The sequence below is a fragment of the Panicum hallii genome, chromosome 4 (genome assembly GCF_002211085.1).
Source record: "Panicum hallii strain FIL2 chromosome 4, PHallii_v3.1, whole genome shotgun sequence".
NCBI lineage: Eukaryota > Viridiplantae > Streptophyta > Magnoliopsida > Poales > Poaceae > Panicum > Panicum hallii.
Window position 1 is genome coordinate 10,406,609 of NC_038045.1, and position 15,167 is coordinate 10,421,775.

A 15,167-nucleotide genomic window follows, 5' to 3' on the forward strand; every position below is an offset into this window, starting at 1 on the left:
GCGTCGTTCTCGTCACCGGCGTTGGCCGTGATCTCATCTTCGGAGATCGCTTCAAAGTTGATGATGGGAAGATCCCCACCGTCCTCGCCTTCTTCGGCCATTAGCACCTGGCGGGAGGAAAGCTCATGAGAGTTTTCGTCGACTAGTTCAGTCGACCCCTCCACTGCGGTAACCAATGGCCTGCCCTCTTGAAAGGGCAAGGGCTCGAGGTGAGCCAGAAGTCGACCCTCTGCCTCGAGTAAATCGGAGAGCATCATGCCCCTCCAGTGCACAACGCGCCCTTCCGGCAAAGAGGCGATCACCAGACCACCGGAACCGGAACAACCCGAAGCCCCCGACATGCGGTGGCTTCAGGGTTTCCGTCCTGGAGCAGCAAGTCCAGGTCCTTCTCTAACATGGAGAGAGACCCAGAGACGTTGGCCTCCTGAAGATCAGTGGCCAATTTGCAAGAGCCGAGTTGAGACCGGCTGTGCAGATCCCTAGATTGGAACGAGTCCAAACCAGGAGATGTTGTCGCAACATCAGAGGAAGTCGAGACTGGAGCAGACTCCATCTCAATCTGTGCTGCGGAGGCATGGAGCGGCAAGTTGTCGAGCTCATCAAGAACTTGTCCAGGTCACCGCGAAGATCCGCGGCAAAGGTCTTCGGCCTCAAGTCGACGAGGAATCGCCGAAAATTGCCCACACCATCTGCGATGCAGACCCACGAGCCAAAAACGAATGTCGTGCCCTGGGAGGGAACTGACCTGATGAAATTGAAGGATGCCATCGAGCTCGCCGGCGGATCTTCGACGCTCTCCCCTACCTGGCGTGCCAGCTGTCGGTGTTTAACCAGCTGCCCACCGAGGGATATACCCAAGGTGGTAAGTTTTGGGTGAGGAGACGCCGAGATCAGGAACTCGAAGGTGCAAGGAACACAAGACTTAGACAGGTTCGGGCCGCACGGAGCGTAACACCCTACGTCCTGTATGGTGATTTGTATTCCTTTTGGTGTAGAATGACCTAATGATCTTTTTTGTTTTGAGAGGGGTCCCTGTCCTCCCTTATATATCCGAGAGGGCAGGGTTACAAAGATACTAACCAACACCAGTCAAGGAATCGTACCAGAACATATCTCGAGTAGATTCCCCCTGTATCGGTTAGCTCTATCTCCTATTTAAACGGGATAAATAAGAGATAAACCAGATGAATAAGAGATAAGATGGACTTAATCTCTTAGACCTCTTTAAACTACGTTACGTACCCAGCCCGGTGGCCCCGGGTCTGACACACATACAAAATTAAATCATATAGAAATAAAGTATACATATGAATAATTGCACATACAAAATTAAATCATATAAAAATAAAGTATACATATACATATATCATTAAAAGTGCTGCTTCAATACATATTCTTTTCTTAGTTTCCAACGCTATTTGAGGCGGTAAGGTGCTGCAGGTTTGCCACTTCACGAAGACTAATGTATTTAGGATCCGTTGCTAATTCATGGTCTTTACTAAAAATATGCCCATTGGATGGATCACTTCATGCATAATAAAACAGCATAAATCGGCTACTACTTCTAAGAGTTGCTTCTCATGGAGTTGCCCCATGTTCTTTCTTGAATGAATTTGCAAAGAATGAATCCATGAAAAGATTAAGCAACATTAGATAGAGTCCCTTACACATATACATCTATCCCTAATAAAGAGTAGTCCCTTACACGTTTAGGATCAGTTGTGTATCTCCGTTGCACCAGCATATGCTCGCACATGTAATACCCGCAGTACTCGAAATTTGCAGGTTGCTTGTGGCACGGGAAGTTTGTGCGTAGAGTCATTTCTTTATTTTTTGACGGGATGAGCACCTCCTTTTCTAATGTAGTGCCCGTAAGACCTGTTTTAAAAAGAAAGAAATGAGAAGTTAGTTTATAAATATCTACTTTTGTGGAAAAATTAGCACGATGTATGTATGGAAGATAAGAAATTCGCTAACATTTGCAGGATGAATAAGAATTCCATGTATCTCTTCTTTGGCCAATCCAAGAAGTCCAATACAAGGACTCTTCCTTTCTTTGGCTGTATCACAAAAGCAATCCAGTGACCTCTGCAAAAATATTATATACAATTGTTAGCCATGGATCGGAGCAAGTGTATATCGTCACAAAAGATTGAGATTAGACTTACCTTACGTGGTATGGCGCATATATGGTATCAGCCTCCTCTTGCTATTTTTCCATCATAAGACCACAACCTTTTTCATGGCATCTCTGTGATATGACTTTCGTTTCTTTTTCTTCTCCTCAGGCGTTTGGACCTCGACCGGAACGGTGACATCAGGGACACAGACAAGCGCCCGGACAGCGGGCGTGCCTCGGCCGGAACGACGGCATCGGCGCAGCGGCACTGCCCGTCGCCCAGATTCCACCCAAGCCATGTTGTTGGCTAGGCCATACGGACTCTGCTACACTCCTCCAAGATGTCATGCGTGTCTATACTGATGGATAAATATTGACCTGATCTTCTGATAGGTAGGTATGATAAATTCGATTGGTGTAGACTTAGTGTTGACGATCTGACTTCTGATCAAAACTGATCCAAACCCTACAATCGCAACCTCACAACTCCATTGGTTATCGACCGCACCAAAGCAAAATTGACCTTGCCAAAAAGGTTATCCCTGCAAGTGAGTCAAAGAATACAAATAATGTAAAAGAACACAACTTGAAATTGTTGATAGGTATGAATTATAGAGATAAAGGTTTGAGGTCTTGATTCGAAATGACTAATCAACACAACAGAGAAGAACAAAAACAACACCCCTGATTCACAGCAAAAGGGCTTGTCACCATAGTTACTAAGAAGAATATCTGTTTGATTAACCAAAAAAATATGTATGGAAGTCGAAGGTTCATCCAAAAATAAAGATTTTCTTTTGGTATACCTCCAACAAGACATTATTTTAACTCAAAGAATAACTTAGCTAAGAGGAACTGGACTATGAGTCAAAAATGTTGCTTATGTGATTGTATCGAAATAATTGAGCATTTTCTCTTTGATTATGAATATGCCAAGACCATCTAGAAAGTTTTTAATATAGGTATTCACTTAAGTCAATAACTCATAGGCTTGGAAATTGGTAGAAGTTTGATTTTTATGGAGATTTTGCAGCTATTATGTTGGTTATTTAATGTATGTGAGATGGTATGGTTTTTGGAAAAAAGATAGGTTACCTCTTTTGTACTGACTATCTTCAGGGAAGCGTTCTGGCTGTGATTTTGGTCCTGTGATATTGTGAGGACATATGGGAGAGTATCAGGTTGGCAAGCAAGGTGTTGGAGGCTATTGCCTTCGATATATTCTCTAACGATGGATGGAGAGGGAATAATAGATTTTTCTTTTGATTACTTTTTGTCATTTACTAACACTATTCCTTATTATTTGTGATTAGCTTGTGAGCTGCGAATACCGTAAAACTTGGCTGTCTGGGTCTGCAGAGGATGGAGACTTATCATTTTATTTTAAAAAAGTACTACTATGTTGAATAGAATGGGGGACTATGAATCACCTTGTCTTAACCCCTTTTTTCCGTTTGAAAGTGTCAGATAATATCATCATTTAGTGTTACACCAACAATACCTTTAGTAACAAAATGTTCAACCCAACCACAAAATTTGTTAAAAAAAGGCTTTCATTCACAATAATTATTGTTGCAGCAATGGTCATTTCACCTTATCAGATGCCTTCTCAAAGTCTAACTTGAGAATAACACATTATCCAATTTTTTGCTATGCTTTTACTGCAAGGTTTTATGAAGAATCACAACTCCTTCCATAATGTTTCTCCCTAGCATACAATCAGCCTATGTTGGTCGTATATTATTTGCTACCCTAGTGATTCTATTGAATCCTACTGGAGTAAAAGGTCTGAAACTAACATTCAATACAAAGATTTGAAGAAACTAACATTCAATAGAAAGAAGGAATCCTACTCTTGGCTTCCTTCTGTTTCGTTAGTAGAGCGATTATTCCAAAAGTTTACACAAAATAGAGGTACCGTGCATTTATGGAATTCTTCGAACAAAGTCATCAAGTCAACCTTATTATTTCCCAAGAAACCTGATAAAATTTAGTAGGCAAAGCATGTGGGTTAGGTGTTCCACCTGAAAATTGCTTCTTAACCTGAGTTTCAGTTAAGTGATGTACAAAAATCTCATTCTCGGAAACACACTCACTTGGGGATACACTTGTAGGAGATTCAACAATAGTTATTTGACTGTCCCCTAGTTTTCTAAACAACCCTTTGTAATATTTAGTGACATTTTCTTTGATATAGATTCATCACCAATAATTGTTTGGTCACCTTCTATGTCTGCTAAACAAAATATTCTCATCTCTTACAAATATTTTCCGTTCACAACAAATTGGAAGTATGGTCTTTAAAAAAACAAATTTGAAGTATCGGCTATTACTATCCCCATCTAATAACTTGTACATCTTTGGATACGATTTTTCTTTAAGAATGATATTTCTAAGCTACTACAGAAAACAGCAAAGTATATGTAGCTGTACAATCTCAGTACGATTGAGACTGCACGCATCCATTTGGCAAATGAATTAATGAATTATTGAGTGGACTCGGTACGGTCGGCATGTCTCCACGACACTCCATGCACGGATAATTACTACAAGCCATGATCATGGGTCCAGACTAGTTAGAGGTATTGATAATCCAACGTCGACATGCTAACCATAGGCATCCACAACATGATGACCCCTAGGTGGATCTACATATATATACATGGCAAAGACAAGCATTGCCATCTATTTTGTCCTAAGTCAAACCATTATAAATTTGACCATGTTTATAGATAAGAATATTAAAACTTATGATACCAAATAAGCATCTTTAGATTTATCATGATATATATTTTCATAGTATACCTATTAGAAGTTACAAATGTTGATTCTATTCTCTATAATTCTGGTCAAACTTAAGAAAGTTTGACTTAGGACAAAGCTAGAATTGCATTTTTTTTTTCCAAAACTGAGGGAGCACGGTACATGATATTTACTTTAACATACCCGCTGCAGATATATTTTCTTTTAATAACGAGAGAGACAAATCCACACGGAAGGTATGAATGATTGAATAATACAAATTCGAGCATTTTTTAGATGGAAGAATTTTAATTCCCTTATTGGAGGACAATCTTGGGTTTTAGCTCCAGCCAACTTGGGGACTAAAGCCTTTGTTGTCGCGAGTTGGTCTCTGCATAATGCATGCAATCCCACATTCATTATTAAGCAAATCAAAATGCCAACAAAGAAATGAGGTTTGAAGTACCTAAGAGAGCTAATAAGTGCTAATGGGACTTTCCTTACTTTTCTAGCTAAACTTTAGCCATGGATCCAAATATGCATGTGCTAAAGTTTAGTAGCTAAACTTTAGTTGGGCTAAACTTTATTAGCAAGTGCTAAACGTTAGATTTAGACGATCCAAACATCCCATTAGCTAAAGTTTAGCTGTTAAACTTTAGCACATGCCATGTTTAGCTCCTTGACTAAAGTTTCACTATTACAAGTGAGAAAAGTATCATTAGCAACCACTAGCTATAGCTCTCCTCTTCTAACTAAAGTTTAGACTTCTTTTTGAGGTTTGGCTAAAGTTTAGCCCATTCATTAGCACTCGTATTTGGACAGGCTAGTGCTAGATTAAGTTTAGCACTCTCGACCATTAGCAGTTGGATCCAAATAGAGCCTAAGTCCATAGATAAACTTGGACCGATCAATGAATAATTTACAGATTATTTACGCCAAGCGATGGCAATAATGGCAACAAGGCAAGGCCCTTCCTCCAATTTGGAGCATCCACTGGCAAAGAAGGTGTGTGCAATATACCACGATCACTACGATCGTATGTCACGTGACCATATTGCCCTCCAGAAGGCTTGCCGAATTCAGCTGCGTGCTCTATATATAGTACAACCCACAGCCAAGGCTCCAACACACTACAACTGTATCCATTGCATGGATGCTCTAGCCATGGATAAGATTTCCATCATACTTGTCTTGCTCGCCTCTTCCTACGGTGCTGTCCTGCAAGGACATGCTAGACCCGTCTTGTCGTCAGACAATGCCTTGGTACGTATAGTAGTTGCCAGCGGCAGCCATGTTTAGCTTATGTTGAGCTATATATGTATATGTATATAAATTTCAAGTTGTTCTTCATAAATGATTGCTAACTGAAGACCTACACCGTACAATGGACAGTTACAACGCAATGACGACGAGACTGCCTCTGTTGGCGCCACCCGCAATTTCACATACCTATTCGAGGTGCAGACGGGGGACATGAGGTTGGCCGGCACGGACTCTCAGCTTACCTTCACATTCTCAGATACAGATTCCAACAGCTTCGAACTCGTGTACGATGGCAACGGAGAGATTTACCAGCAGTTTTTCGAGAGAGGTCAGTACAACTATGACGAGTTCACCAAGGATATATTCATGAAACCCTGCCGCCTCAAGATCAAGACCGATGGCCGGGGTGCCGCCCCGTCATGGTACTGTGAGTGGGTCAAGATCTCGGTCTGGGGGCAAAGATTTGAGGACCACTACGAGCACAGGTTCATTGTGCAGCATTGGATTGGCCCTAATGATCCGGATCCAAGTGAGTTAACCGTTAACGACTGCAACAAAGCTTCGATGGCATCTGCGAAGAAGAATATGCCATCGTCCTTCTCTATAATCTAAGCCTGGCAGCCACGGCGCATATATGTGATCATGCACGCCTTCTCTCTCTATGTATAATATATGCACCACCGTATGGAATAACAACGATCAATGTATCGTTGCTACCTATTGTGATGTGCCCTTCATGTAATAAGAAAAATAATATTTGTTGTACCGTTAAAACGTCTATATATGAACGTTTGAATGAATAAATTGGTATTATTATTATTAAGGTGTGAACGAAGAATATTAGTAACTACAAATGAACGCATAAACAATGCGGTTGCACAAAACCTTTGCTTAAATCACTATAAAAAACGATTTGCAGCAGCGTCCTCTTTTTTTTTAAGGGGTGGGTAAAAATATAACCCGTTGCTACAAAGGGAGCGGGGCTACCGTAGCAACCGATCCATCCTTGAAAATGCATCTCTAGAGGCGGGTGATGGCCTCACCCGACCCTAAAAATAGCCACCATTTTTAGGGGTGGGTGATGGCATAACCCGCACCTACAAATGGTGTCACGCAAAAAAATTTATAACTTTTTCATATGATCTCGGATGAAGACAAACTTTGTACCAAAATTGTAGAGCTTGATGAGATCTATAATTTTGTAGCTGACAACTTTTTCATTTAAGATCATTTAGTAGTCCAAAAAATTATTATAAGTTCCCTAGTTTCAAATTCTACTAGTTTTAATTTGTTTTCAAACAACCTCATATTCAGATTAGTTCCATATGAAAGTTTTAGTGGTAAGATCTAAAATTTTATATTTTGTACATTATTCATTTAAGACCATTTAGGATTTAGAATCACAAGATCATTTACTAGTTGTGCCCAACATATGGCTATGACTATATAGTATCTTATAAAAATCATGTTATATTTTCAAGTTCCCACAATCTTAACCTACTTGAGTCCTCTCTTGAGCCGCTCCCAGGAGTCGATCGAGTTGTTGCTGAGGCTCTCTAGCCACGTGAGCGGCGCAGGGTCCAAAGCCATCGGGAAGTAGACGACCTTGGTGATGTTGGAGCCCCTGCGACCTCAATGGCCGTGGAGTAGCAACGTAGCCATTGCTGAGGAGCCTACTTGCCGTCGTACTTGGTGATGCCGATCGGTTTGAAGCCCTCAGGGTACTTGTAGCTGCTGAACCGTGCGGAGAAAGCTGGGAAACGATCGCTGCAGTCAGTACCTTCGGTCTCGACTTCTTCGCGAACCTTGCGCCTGGAGTCGATCACGGACCGCGCATCGCGGCCTTCATTGATGTGCTGGCTCAAGTCCTCTGGAGGAGATCGACGATTGGCCTGTCGCAGGTTACCCCCTGGAGGTGGCTACTGCCTCCCGCCAGGGGCCTGGCTCCCGCGAGCGTTGTCGTTGTTGTGGCTGGGCTGAGGTCGAGGACGACCGCCGGCCGTTCGGCTATGAGCCTAACTCCGGCTCTCGCCCACACGCTCCTCCCTGATGGTAGACGCCGGGTTATGCTGATCCAGCTGGATCTAGGCCCTCTGCGTGTAAACAAGTGCTTGGCGCACATTCGGATCATTACTGCGCTCGAGTATGGCCGTAACCCTGGCGATGTTGGCCACCGGTGTCCTGAAGCCCCGTTCGCTTACGGCGGCGAACTCAGGGTCAAGCTCGTGATGCATAGATCGCCTGCGCTCGTTGGCCCTCCTCCGCCGGATTGTGCGGGCCCTGTTCCTGGCCCTCCGTGCCTCACGATCGGTGTCGTTCTCGTCGCCGGCGTTGGCTGTGGCCTCATCTTCGGAGACCGCATCAAATTCGACGATGGGAAAATTTCCATCGTCCTCGCCTTCTTCCGCCATTAGCACCTGGCAGGAGACGAGCTCATCAGAGCTCGCGTCGACTAGTTCAGTCGACTCCTCCGCCACGGTGGCCAACGGCCTACCCTCCTGGAAAGGCAAAGGCTCGAGGTGGGCCACAAGTCGATCCTGAGCCTTGAGTAGATCGGAGAGCTCCATGCCCCTCCAATGTACGAAGCGCCCCTCCGGTGTGGAGGTGATCATTAGATCACTGGCGCCAAAACAACCTGAAGCCCCTCGACATGCGGTGGCTTCAGGCCCTCCAAGTTGGAGTAGAGAATCCAGGTCCTTCTCTAATGCAGAGAGGGACTCGGAGATGTCGGCCTCCTGAGAATCAGTGGCCAAATTGCGTGAACCGAGTCAGGATCGGTTACACGAATCGTTAGTTTGGAACGAGTCCAACCCAAGGGAGGTTGCCGCAGCGCCGGATGAAGTCGCCGGGAGCAAACTCCACCTTGATCTTTGCAACGGAAGAATGGATCGACAAGTCGTCGAGATCATCAACGAACTTGTCGAGGTCGCTGCTAGGACCCGCCGTGGAAGTCTTTGGCTTCATGTCGATGAGGAATCGACGGAAATTGCCCGCACCATCTGCGATGCAGACCCACGAGCCAGAAACAAATGTTCTGCCCTGAGAGGGAACTGACCTGGTGAATTTGAAAGATGCCATCGAGCTTGCCAGTGGATCTTCAACGCGCTCCCCTACCTGGCACGCCAGCTGTTGGAGTTTTATCGGCTGCCCACTGAGGGATATGCCCAAGGTGGTAAGTTTAGGTGAGGAGACGCCGAGATCAGGAACTCGAAGGTGCAAGGAACACAAAACTTAGACAGGTTCGGGCCACGAGGTGAGTAATACCCTACGTCCTGTGTAGTGGTTTGTATTGCCTTTGGTGTAGTATGGTCTGGAGATCTTGTTTTGAGAGGGGTCCTGCCCTCCCTTATATATCCGAGAGGTCAGGGTTACAAGGATCGTAACCAACACCAGCCAAGGAATCGTACCAGAACATATCTCGAGTAGATTCCTTCTGTATCGGTTAGCTTTATCTCCTACTTAAACGGGATAAATAAGAGATAAACGAGATAAATAAGAGATAAGACGAACTTAATCTCTTAAACCTCTTTAAACTACGTTATGTACACAGTCCCGTGGCCCCGGATCTGACACATTGGTTTTGCCTATTGGGAAGAAATTAGCGAGGAATATCTTGGTGCAATTATCCCAAGTGCCCACTGCACTTCTGTTGGCATAGAACCACTGCTTTGCCTTCACCAGAAGAGAAAACAGATACAGTCGGAGTCGGATTGCATCTTGAGTGACTCCCTTAATGAGAAAAGTGCTGTAGAGCTCCAGGAATTGTTGGAGATGTGCGCTTGGCATCCTCGTTGGCCTTGCCACAGAATGTGCTGGCCTGCACCATCGTTATGAGACCCATCTTGATCTCAAAATTTTCAACTCCTGTAGTAACAGATGGCCCAACCGGGACATCGTCAGCTGAGGGAGCAGAGAAATCCCAAAGTGCCTTTTGGGCCATGGTCCTTGAAGTTGATGCAGCTATATTAACTGATTCGGCTGTCGAGAGTGCATTCTGAGGAGGTACGACACGGGGTCGAACTCTTCTCAAAAGAGACTCCGGATCTTGAGTGAATTTATGCGGCAGATCGAAACCAGTCATACACTACCCTATTTTCACATCAAAGAGAGAAAACAAAGCCAAGTTAGCCAGTTTAATCAAGAATACGAACAATGAATACCAATTAAGCTATTAATCAAGAACTTAGTTATTCTTTTAACAAGTGCCTTTCCTGACAACGGCGCCAAAAATGCTTGTTGGCGTTTGTTAGCGTCATCACTAGGATCGTTAATCCCTAGCAATGGTGCCTGAAACGCCGTGTGGTATTTCTTACGTAACAGATAAATCCGCAAGTGCATGGAATACCGTTGTAGCATTTTCCTCGTGAGTAATCTCGGTGTCGTATTTATATTTCCGCAGGGAAGGCGGTGTTGGTGTTTTACCGCCACGCCCACTGAGGGATACCCCCGAGGTGGTGAGTTTGTAGGTAGGGTGTCACCAAGATCAGGAACTTGAAGGTGCAAGTAACAAAAAGTTTAGACACGTTCGGGCCACCGAGAGCGTAATATCCTACATCCTACATCCAGTATGGTTTGTATTGCCTTAGGTGGTGATCGGATGATCTGATGTTTGGAGGGGGTCTCTGTCCGCCCTTATATAGTCTGGGGGGACAGGGTTACATGGAAGTTCTAGTCGGATACGAGCCTAGGAGTCCTACCCGAGTACTTTTTGTATAATTTCCTACCGTCTCCGACTAGTTTTACTAATGTATAAATAGTTCTACTACGCTACGAGTAGTTATAATAGATGTAAGGCGTGGGCCATATCCCATCCCTTATCCTAGGATATATACGCTATGTGCACAGTCCCATGGGTCCTGGTCTGACAAGCACCCGAGCTCTTCGTAGTCGAGTACTGCAGGCGTCTGAGTACTTCTGAAGGCATCTTTGAGTTCTACTGAACTCCATCTTGAAGGTGTCTTCCGAGTACTTTCTTAGCTGCATCGAGGCTGTGAGGTGCTCATGCCCCGAGTAGTTGTCTAGACTTTTTTTTATATGTGGTGCGATTGAACTCGCACTTTATATGGAGTAGTCCTCGAACCTTAGGTTGACTCGTAGAATCAAGCTGAGGGTTAATTTAGTCTTGAGTCTTGTATCCTCATCTTCCAAAAGATTCAAAAAGTAAGTCGCTGCTGACACATATCCCTGCAGCCCCCGAGCCTTGAATCCAAATTCTCAAGGTTTTGAATAAAGGATCCACAGAATTGTGGCATGCGATATATGAAAGTAAAGATTTGATGGTTAAGATGAGCAAATTGGTTCAGAAATTTGAAAACCGCTTTTTCAGAGTTACTTTCCTGAAAAAATGGTTAAACAAATAGCTTCTCCAAAAAGCGCCCGAAATTACCGCTCAAATCAAACCTGGATCTCTCAGAGCTGTGTCGTATCCAGCCCCCGAGCCTGGAAGCTAGATGAGTCGCATAAGATACACCTAGTAGTCGGTGGCGCCAGCCCCCGAGCTTAGGCATTGGCCAAATTGCCACTGGATCTTGAATTATCGATGAAGCCGACTAGTCGGAGTCGATTCCGAGTAGATTTGTAAGCGAGACGAGTAGTCGAAGTAGTCAAACACGCATAAAATTAGTTAGGAACTAGTAAATGCCTTGTCCTGGGAGCGAGACCCTTTCAGTAACATAGAATACAAGTCGAAAACTAGTAATATGTTACTGGATGTACGGGAATGAGGCCCCTTTAGAAAACTTGCACATAATACCAGTCGTAAACCAGTAAACGTAATTGTACTGGAAGTATGGGAGCGAGGCCCCTTCAGCAAAACTGCGCGTAATACCAGTCGTAAACCAGTAGAACGGAGTTGTACTGGAGCGAGGCCCCTTCAGTAACATAGCATACTAGTTGAAAACTAGTAATCTGTTACTGGAAGTATGGGAGCAAGGCTCCTTCAGCAAACTTGTGCGTAATACTAGTCGTAAACCAGTAGAATGGAGTTGTACTGGAAGTATGGGAGCGAGGCCCCTTCCGTAACATAGCATACTAGTCGGAAACTAGTAATCTATTACTGGAAGTATGGAAGCAAGACCCCTTCAGCAAACTTACACGTAATACCAGTCGTAAACCAGCAGAACGGAGTTGTACTGGAAGTACGGGAGCGAGGCCCCTTCAGTAACATAGGATACTAGTCAGAAACTAGTAATCTGTTACTGGAAGTATGGGAGCGAGGTCCCTTCAGCACATTGGCGTGTCATACCAGTCTTAAATCTGTAGGACGGAGTTGTACTTGAAGTATGAGAGCAAGGCAACTTCAGCAAACTTGCATGTAATACCAGTCGTAAACTAGTAAAACGGAGTTGTACTGGAAGTTTTGATCTCCAGGCGCCGATGAAAGATGTCTTGGTAGGCTAAGGATGAAAACGTCATAAATGCTTGATATTCCAGGAGTTTGGAACCTCCTGGCCATCACGGTACTGTAAGCGATGCCATCCTGGTCCTAAAACCTTGTGCACGATGAAGGGCCTCTCCCATCACGAATTAAGCTTGTGCAGCCTGGTTTCATCCTAGATACGTCGAAGGACTATATCTCCAATGTTGAAAGAGCATCGTTGAACGTTTTGGTCGTGGTAACGACAGACTCCTTAAGTAGCTGGCCGACTGGAGCAAGATCTTGCATCTGATTTCCTCAGCCGAGTCAAGTTCGAGATGTCTTGCGCTGTCAGCCTCGCCTTCTTCATACATCTCCAGTCGAGGAGACTTTCACATGACGTCAGCCGGTAATATAGCTTCAGACCCGTATACCAGGAAGAAAGGTGACTGTCCTGTGGCTTTGCTTGGTTGTGTGTGAAGCCTTCAGATTACTAACGAGATCTCATTGATCCACTTGCCGTCCTTTTTGCTGTTATCGTCGTAGAGTCTTTTTTTTCAAGCCATCAAGAATCAAGCTGTTGGCGCGCTCAACCTGGCCGTTGGCCCGTGGGTGAGCCACTGGAACATACTTGACCTCAATGGCACTGCGTTCATAGAAATCCTAGAACTGATGCGAGTGGAAATTGGATCTCAGGTTCGTAATTATGGTGTTAGGGAAGCCAAAATGGTGCAAGATGTCCCAGATGAAGCTAACCACTCAATCTGCAGAGAGCGTTGTGATTGGCTTGTACTCGATCCACTCGGTAAAATTGTCGATGGCCACCAACACGTGAGTAAAACCACCTGGCGCAGTTGTCAAAGGCCCTATCATGTCCAGGCCCCAGCATGCAAACGGCCATTAAGGTGGTATGGTGATAAGGTTGTGAGCTAGGGCACGGGGCTGTTTGTTAAAGAACTGGCAGTTTTTGCACTGGTGAACGAGTGCTTTGATGTCTGCCAAAGCTGTCGGCCAGTAGAAACTAGATCTAAAAGCCTTGACGACTAGTGTGCGAGAAGCAGCATGGTTCCTACACATGCCTTCGTGAATCTCTTGGAGTATTTCTCTGCCTTCCTCCGTGCGGACACACTTCATGAGTATGCCTGATGCTGATCCATGCATGTACAAGTTGTACCCAACTAGAACGTACCCTTTGCTGCGCCTTAGAATGCGTCTAGCCTTAGCGCTTTTTGGGTCGACGCCAGGGGGTAGTTTGTGCTCTTGGATGTAGTCGATGAACGTCACCCGCCAGTCGACCTTGATCATCCAGACCTCTCGGTTGGGTTCCTTTGGGCCCTGAGCGATGGTACTTGAATTTGGTGTCTTGATGGATGGGTGATGCAACTCGTGAGTGAAAACTCCTGGTGGGACGTTAGCTCGATCAGAACCCAGTTTCGAGAGCACATCCGCTCCCATATTGTTGTCGTGAATCACATGATGGATTTCCAGCCCCGCAAACTTGTTCTCGAGCTTGCGTATTTCCATGACGTACACATCCATGGTGTCCTTGTTGATGTCCCACTCTTTGTTGACTTGTTAGACCACCAACAAGGAGTCACCGTAGACAAGTAGTTGCTTGATGCCCTAAGGGACTGCTAGGCGTAGCTCGTGCAATAGTGCCTCGTACTTGGCTTAGTTGTTGGAGACCTCAAATAGTATTTGGAACAAATACTTGAGTTGTTCTCCTTTAGGACTGATGATGAGTACTCCCGAGCCACCACCACTGAGCTTGAGTGAGCCGCCGAAGTACATGACCCAATGCTCTGGCTGGTTGGCTGGGGCTTTCACTTGGTTTTCTCGCCACTCCACCATGAAATCGACTAGTGCCTGCAACTTGATGCCCTACCGGGGCTTGAAGTCGAGGGTGAGAGCCCCCAGTTCCACTGCCCGCTTAGAGATGCGCCCGATGGTGTCCCGATTGTGGAGGATATCCGCCAACGGAAAATCAGTGACCACTGAGATGTTGTATGCATTCAAATAGTGGCAAAGCTTCCTAGAAGTGATGAGTATACCGTAGAGTAGTTTCTAAATTGTCGGGTAATGAATCTTGGATTCAGAAAGGAATTCGCTGATGAAGTAGACTGGCCGCTGCACACCGAAGGCATGGCCTTCCTCTGGGCGCTCCACCACGATTGTCATGCTGACGACGTGAGTAGTCGCGGTAATGTATAGTAGCAGATTCTCACCTGGTTGTGGAGCCGTTAGGATGGAGGGCGACTGCAAATGATGCTTGAGATCTTGCAGCGCCTGCTTTGCCTCCTCGGTCCACTAGAACTTGTCGTCGTGCTTGAGCAATTTGAAGAAGGGTAATCCCCGTTCTCCAAGTTGGGATATAAATCTATTCAGGGCCGCCATACTACCTGTGAGCTTATGGACATCATTGATCGTATGTGGAGCATCCATGGCTGTGATGGCAGTGATCTTCTCCGGGTTTGCTTCATTTCCTCGATGACTAATGATGAAACTAAGTAGTTTTCCTTGTGGCACGCCGAAGACGCACTTGGTTGGGTTAAGCGTCCATCCAAACTTGCGTAAGTTGTTGAAGGTTTCCTCGAGATCAGGGATGAACTCGTCGTGGGATCTGGTCTTGATGACCACGTCATCCACATAGGGTTCAACATTGCGATGTAGGTGATCAGCAAGGCATAG

At 45.1% G+C, this 15,167-nt stretch overlaps 1 protein-coding gene across 1 annotated transcript; it reads left to right on the top strand.

Moving 5' to 3' along the window:
- Positions 1–5,991: 5,991 nt before the first annotated feature.
- Positions 5,992–6,904, top strand: LOC112889612 (lipoxygenase homology domain-containing protein 1-like). Its single transcript, XM_025956335.1, has 2 exons — positions 5,992–6,124; positions 6,254–6,904. The coding sequence occupies exons 1-2, from the start codon at positions 6,011–6,013 to the stop codon at positions 6,734–6,736; spliced, it is 597 nt and encodes a 198-aa protein (XP_025812120.1). The 5' UTR covers positions 5,992–6,010; the 3' UTR covers positions 6,737–6,904.
- Positions 6,905–15,167: the final 8,263 nt, after the last annotated feature.

Coding starts and splice junctions, on each gene's coding strand:
- LOC112889612 (XM_025956335.1), top strand. CDS start 6,011: ATGGATGCTCTAGCCATGGATAAGATTTCCATCATACTTGTCTTGCTC. Junction 6,125..6,253: donor TGTCGTCAGACAATGCCTTG/GTACGTATAGTA, acceptor TACAATGGACAG/TTACAACGCAATGACGACGA.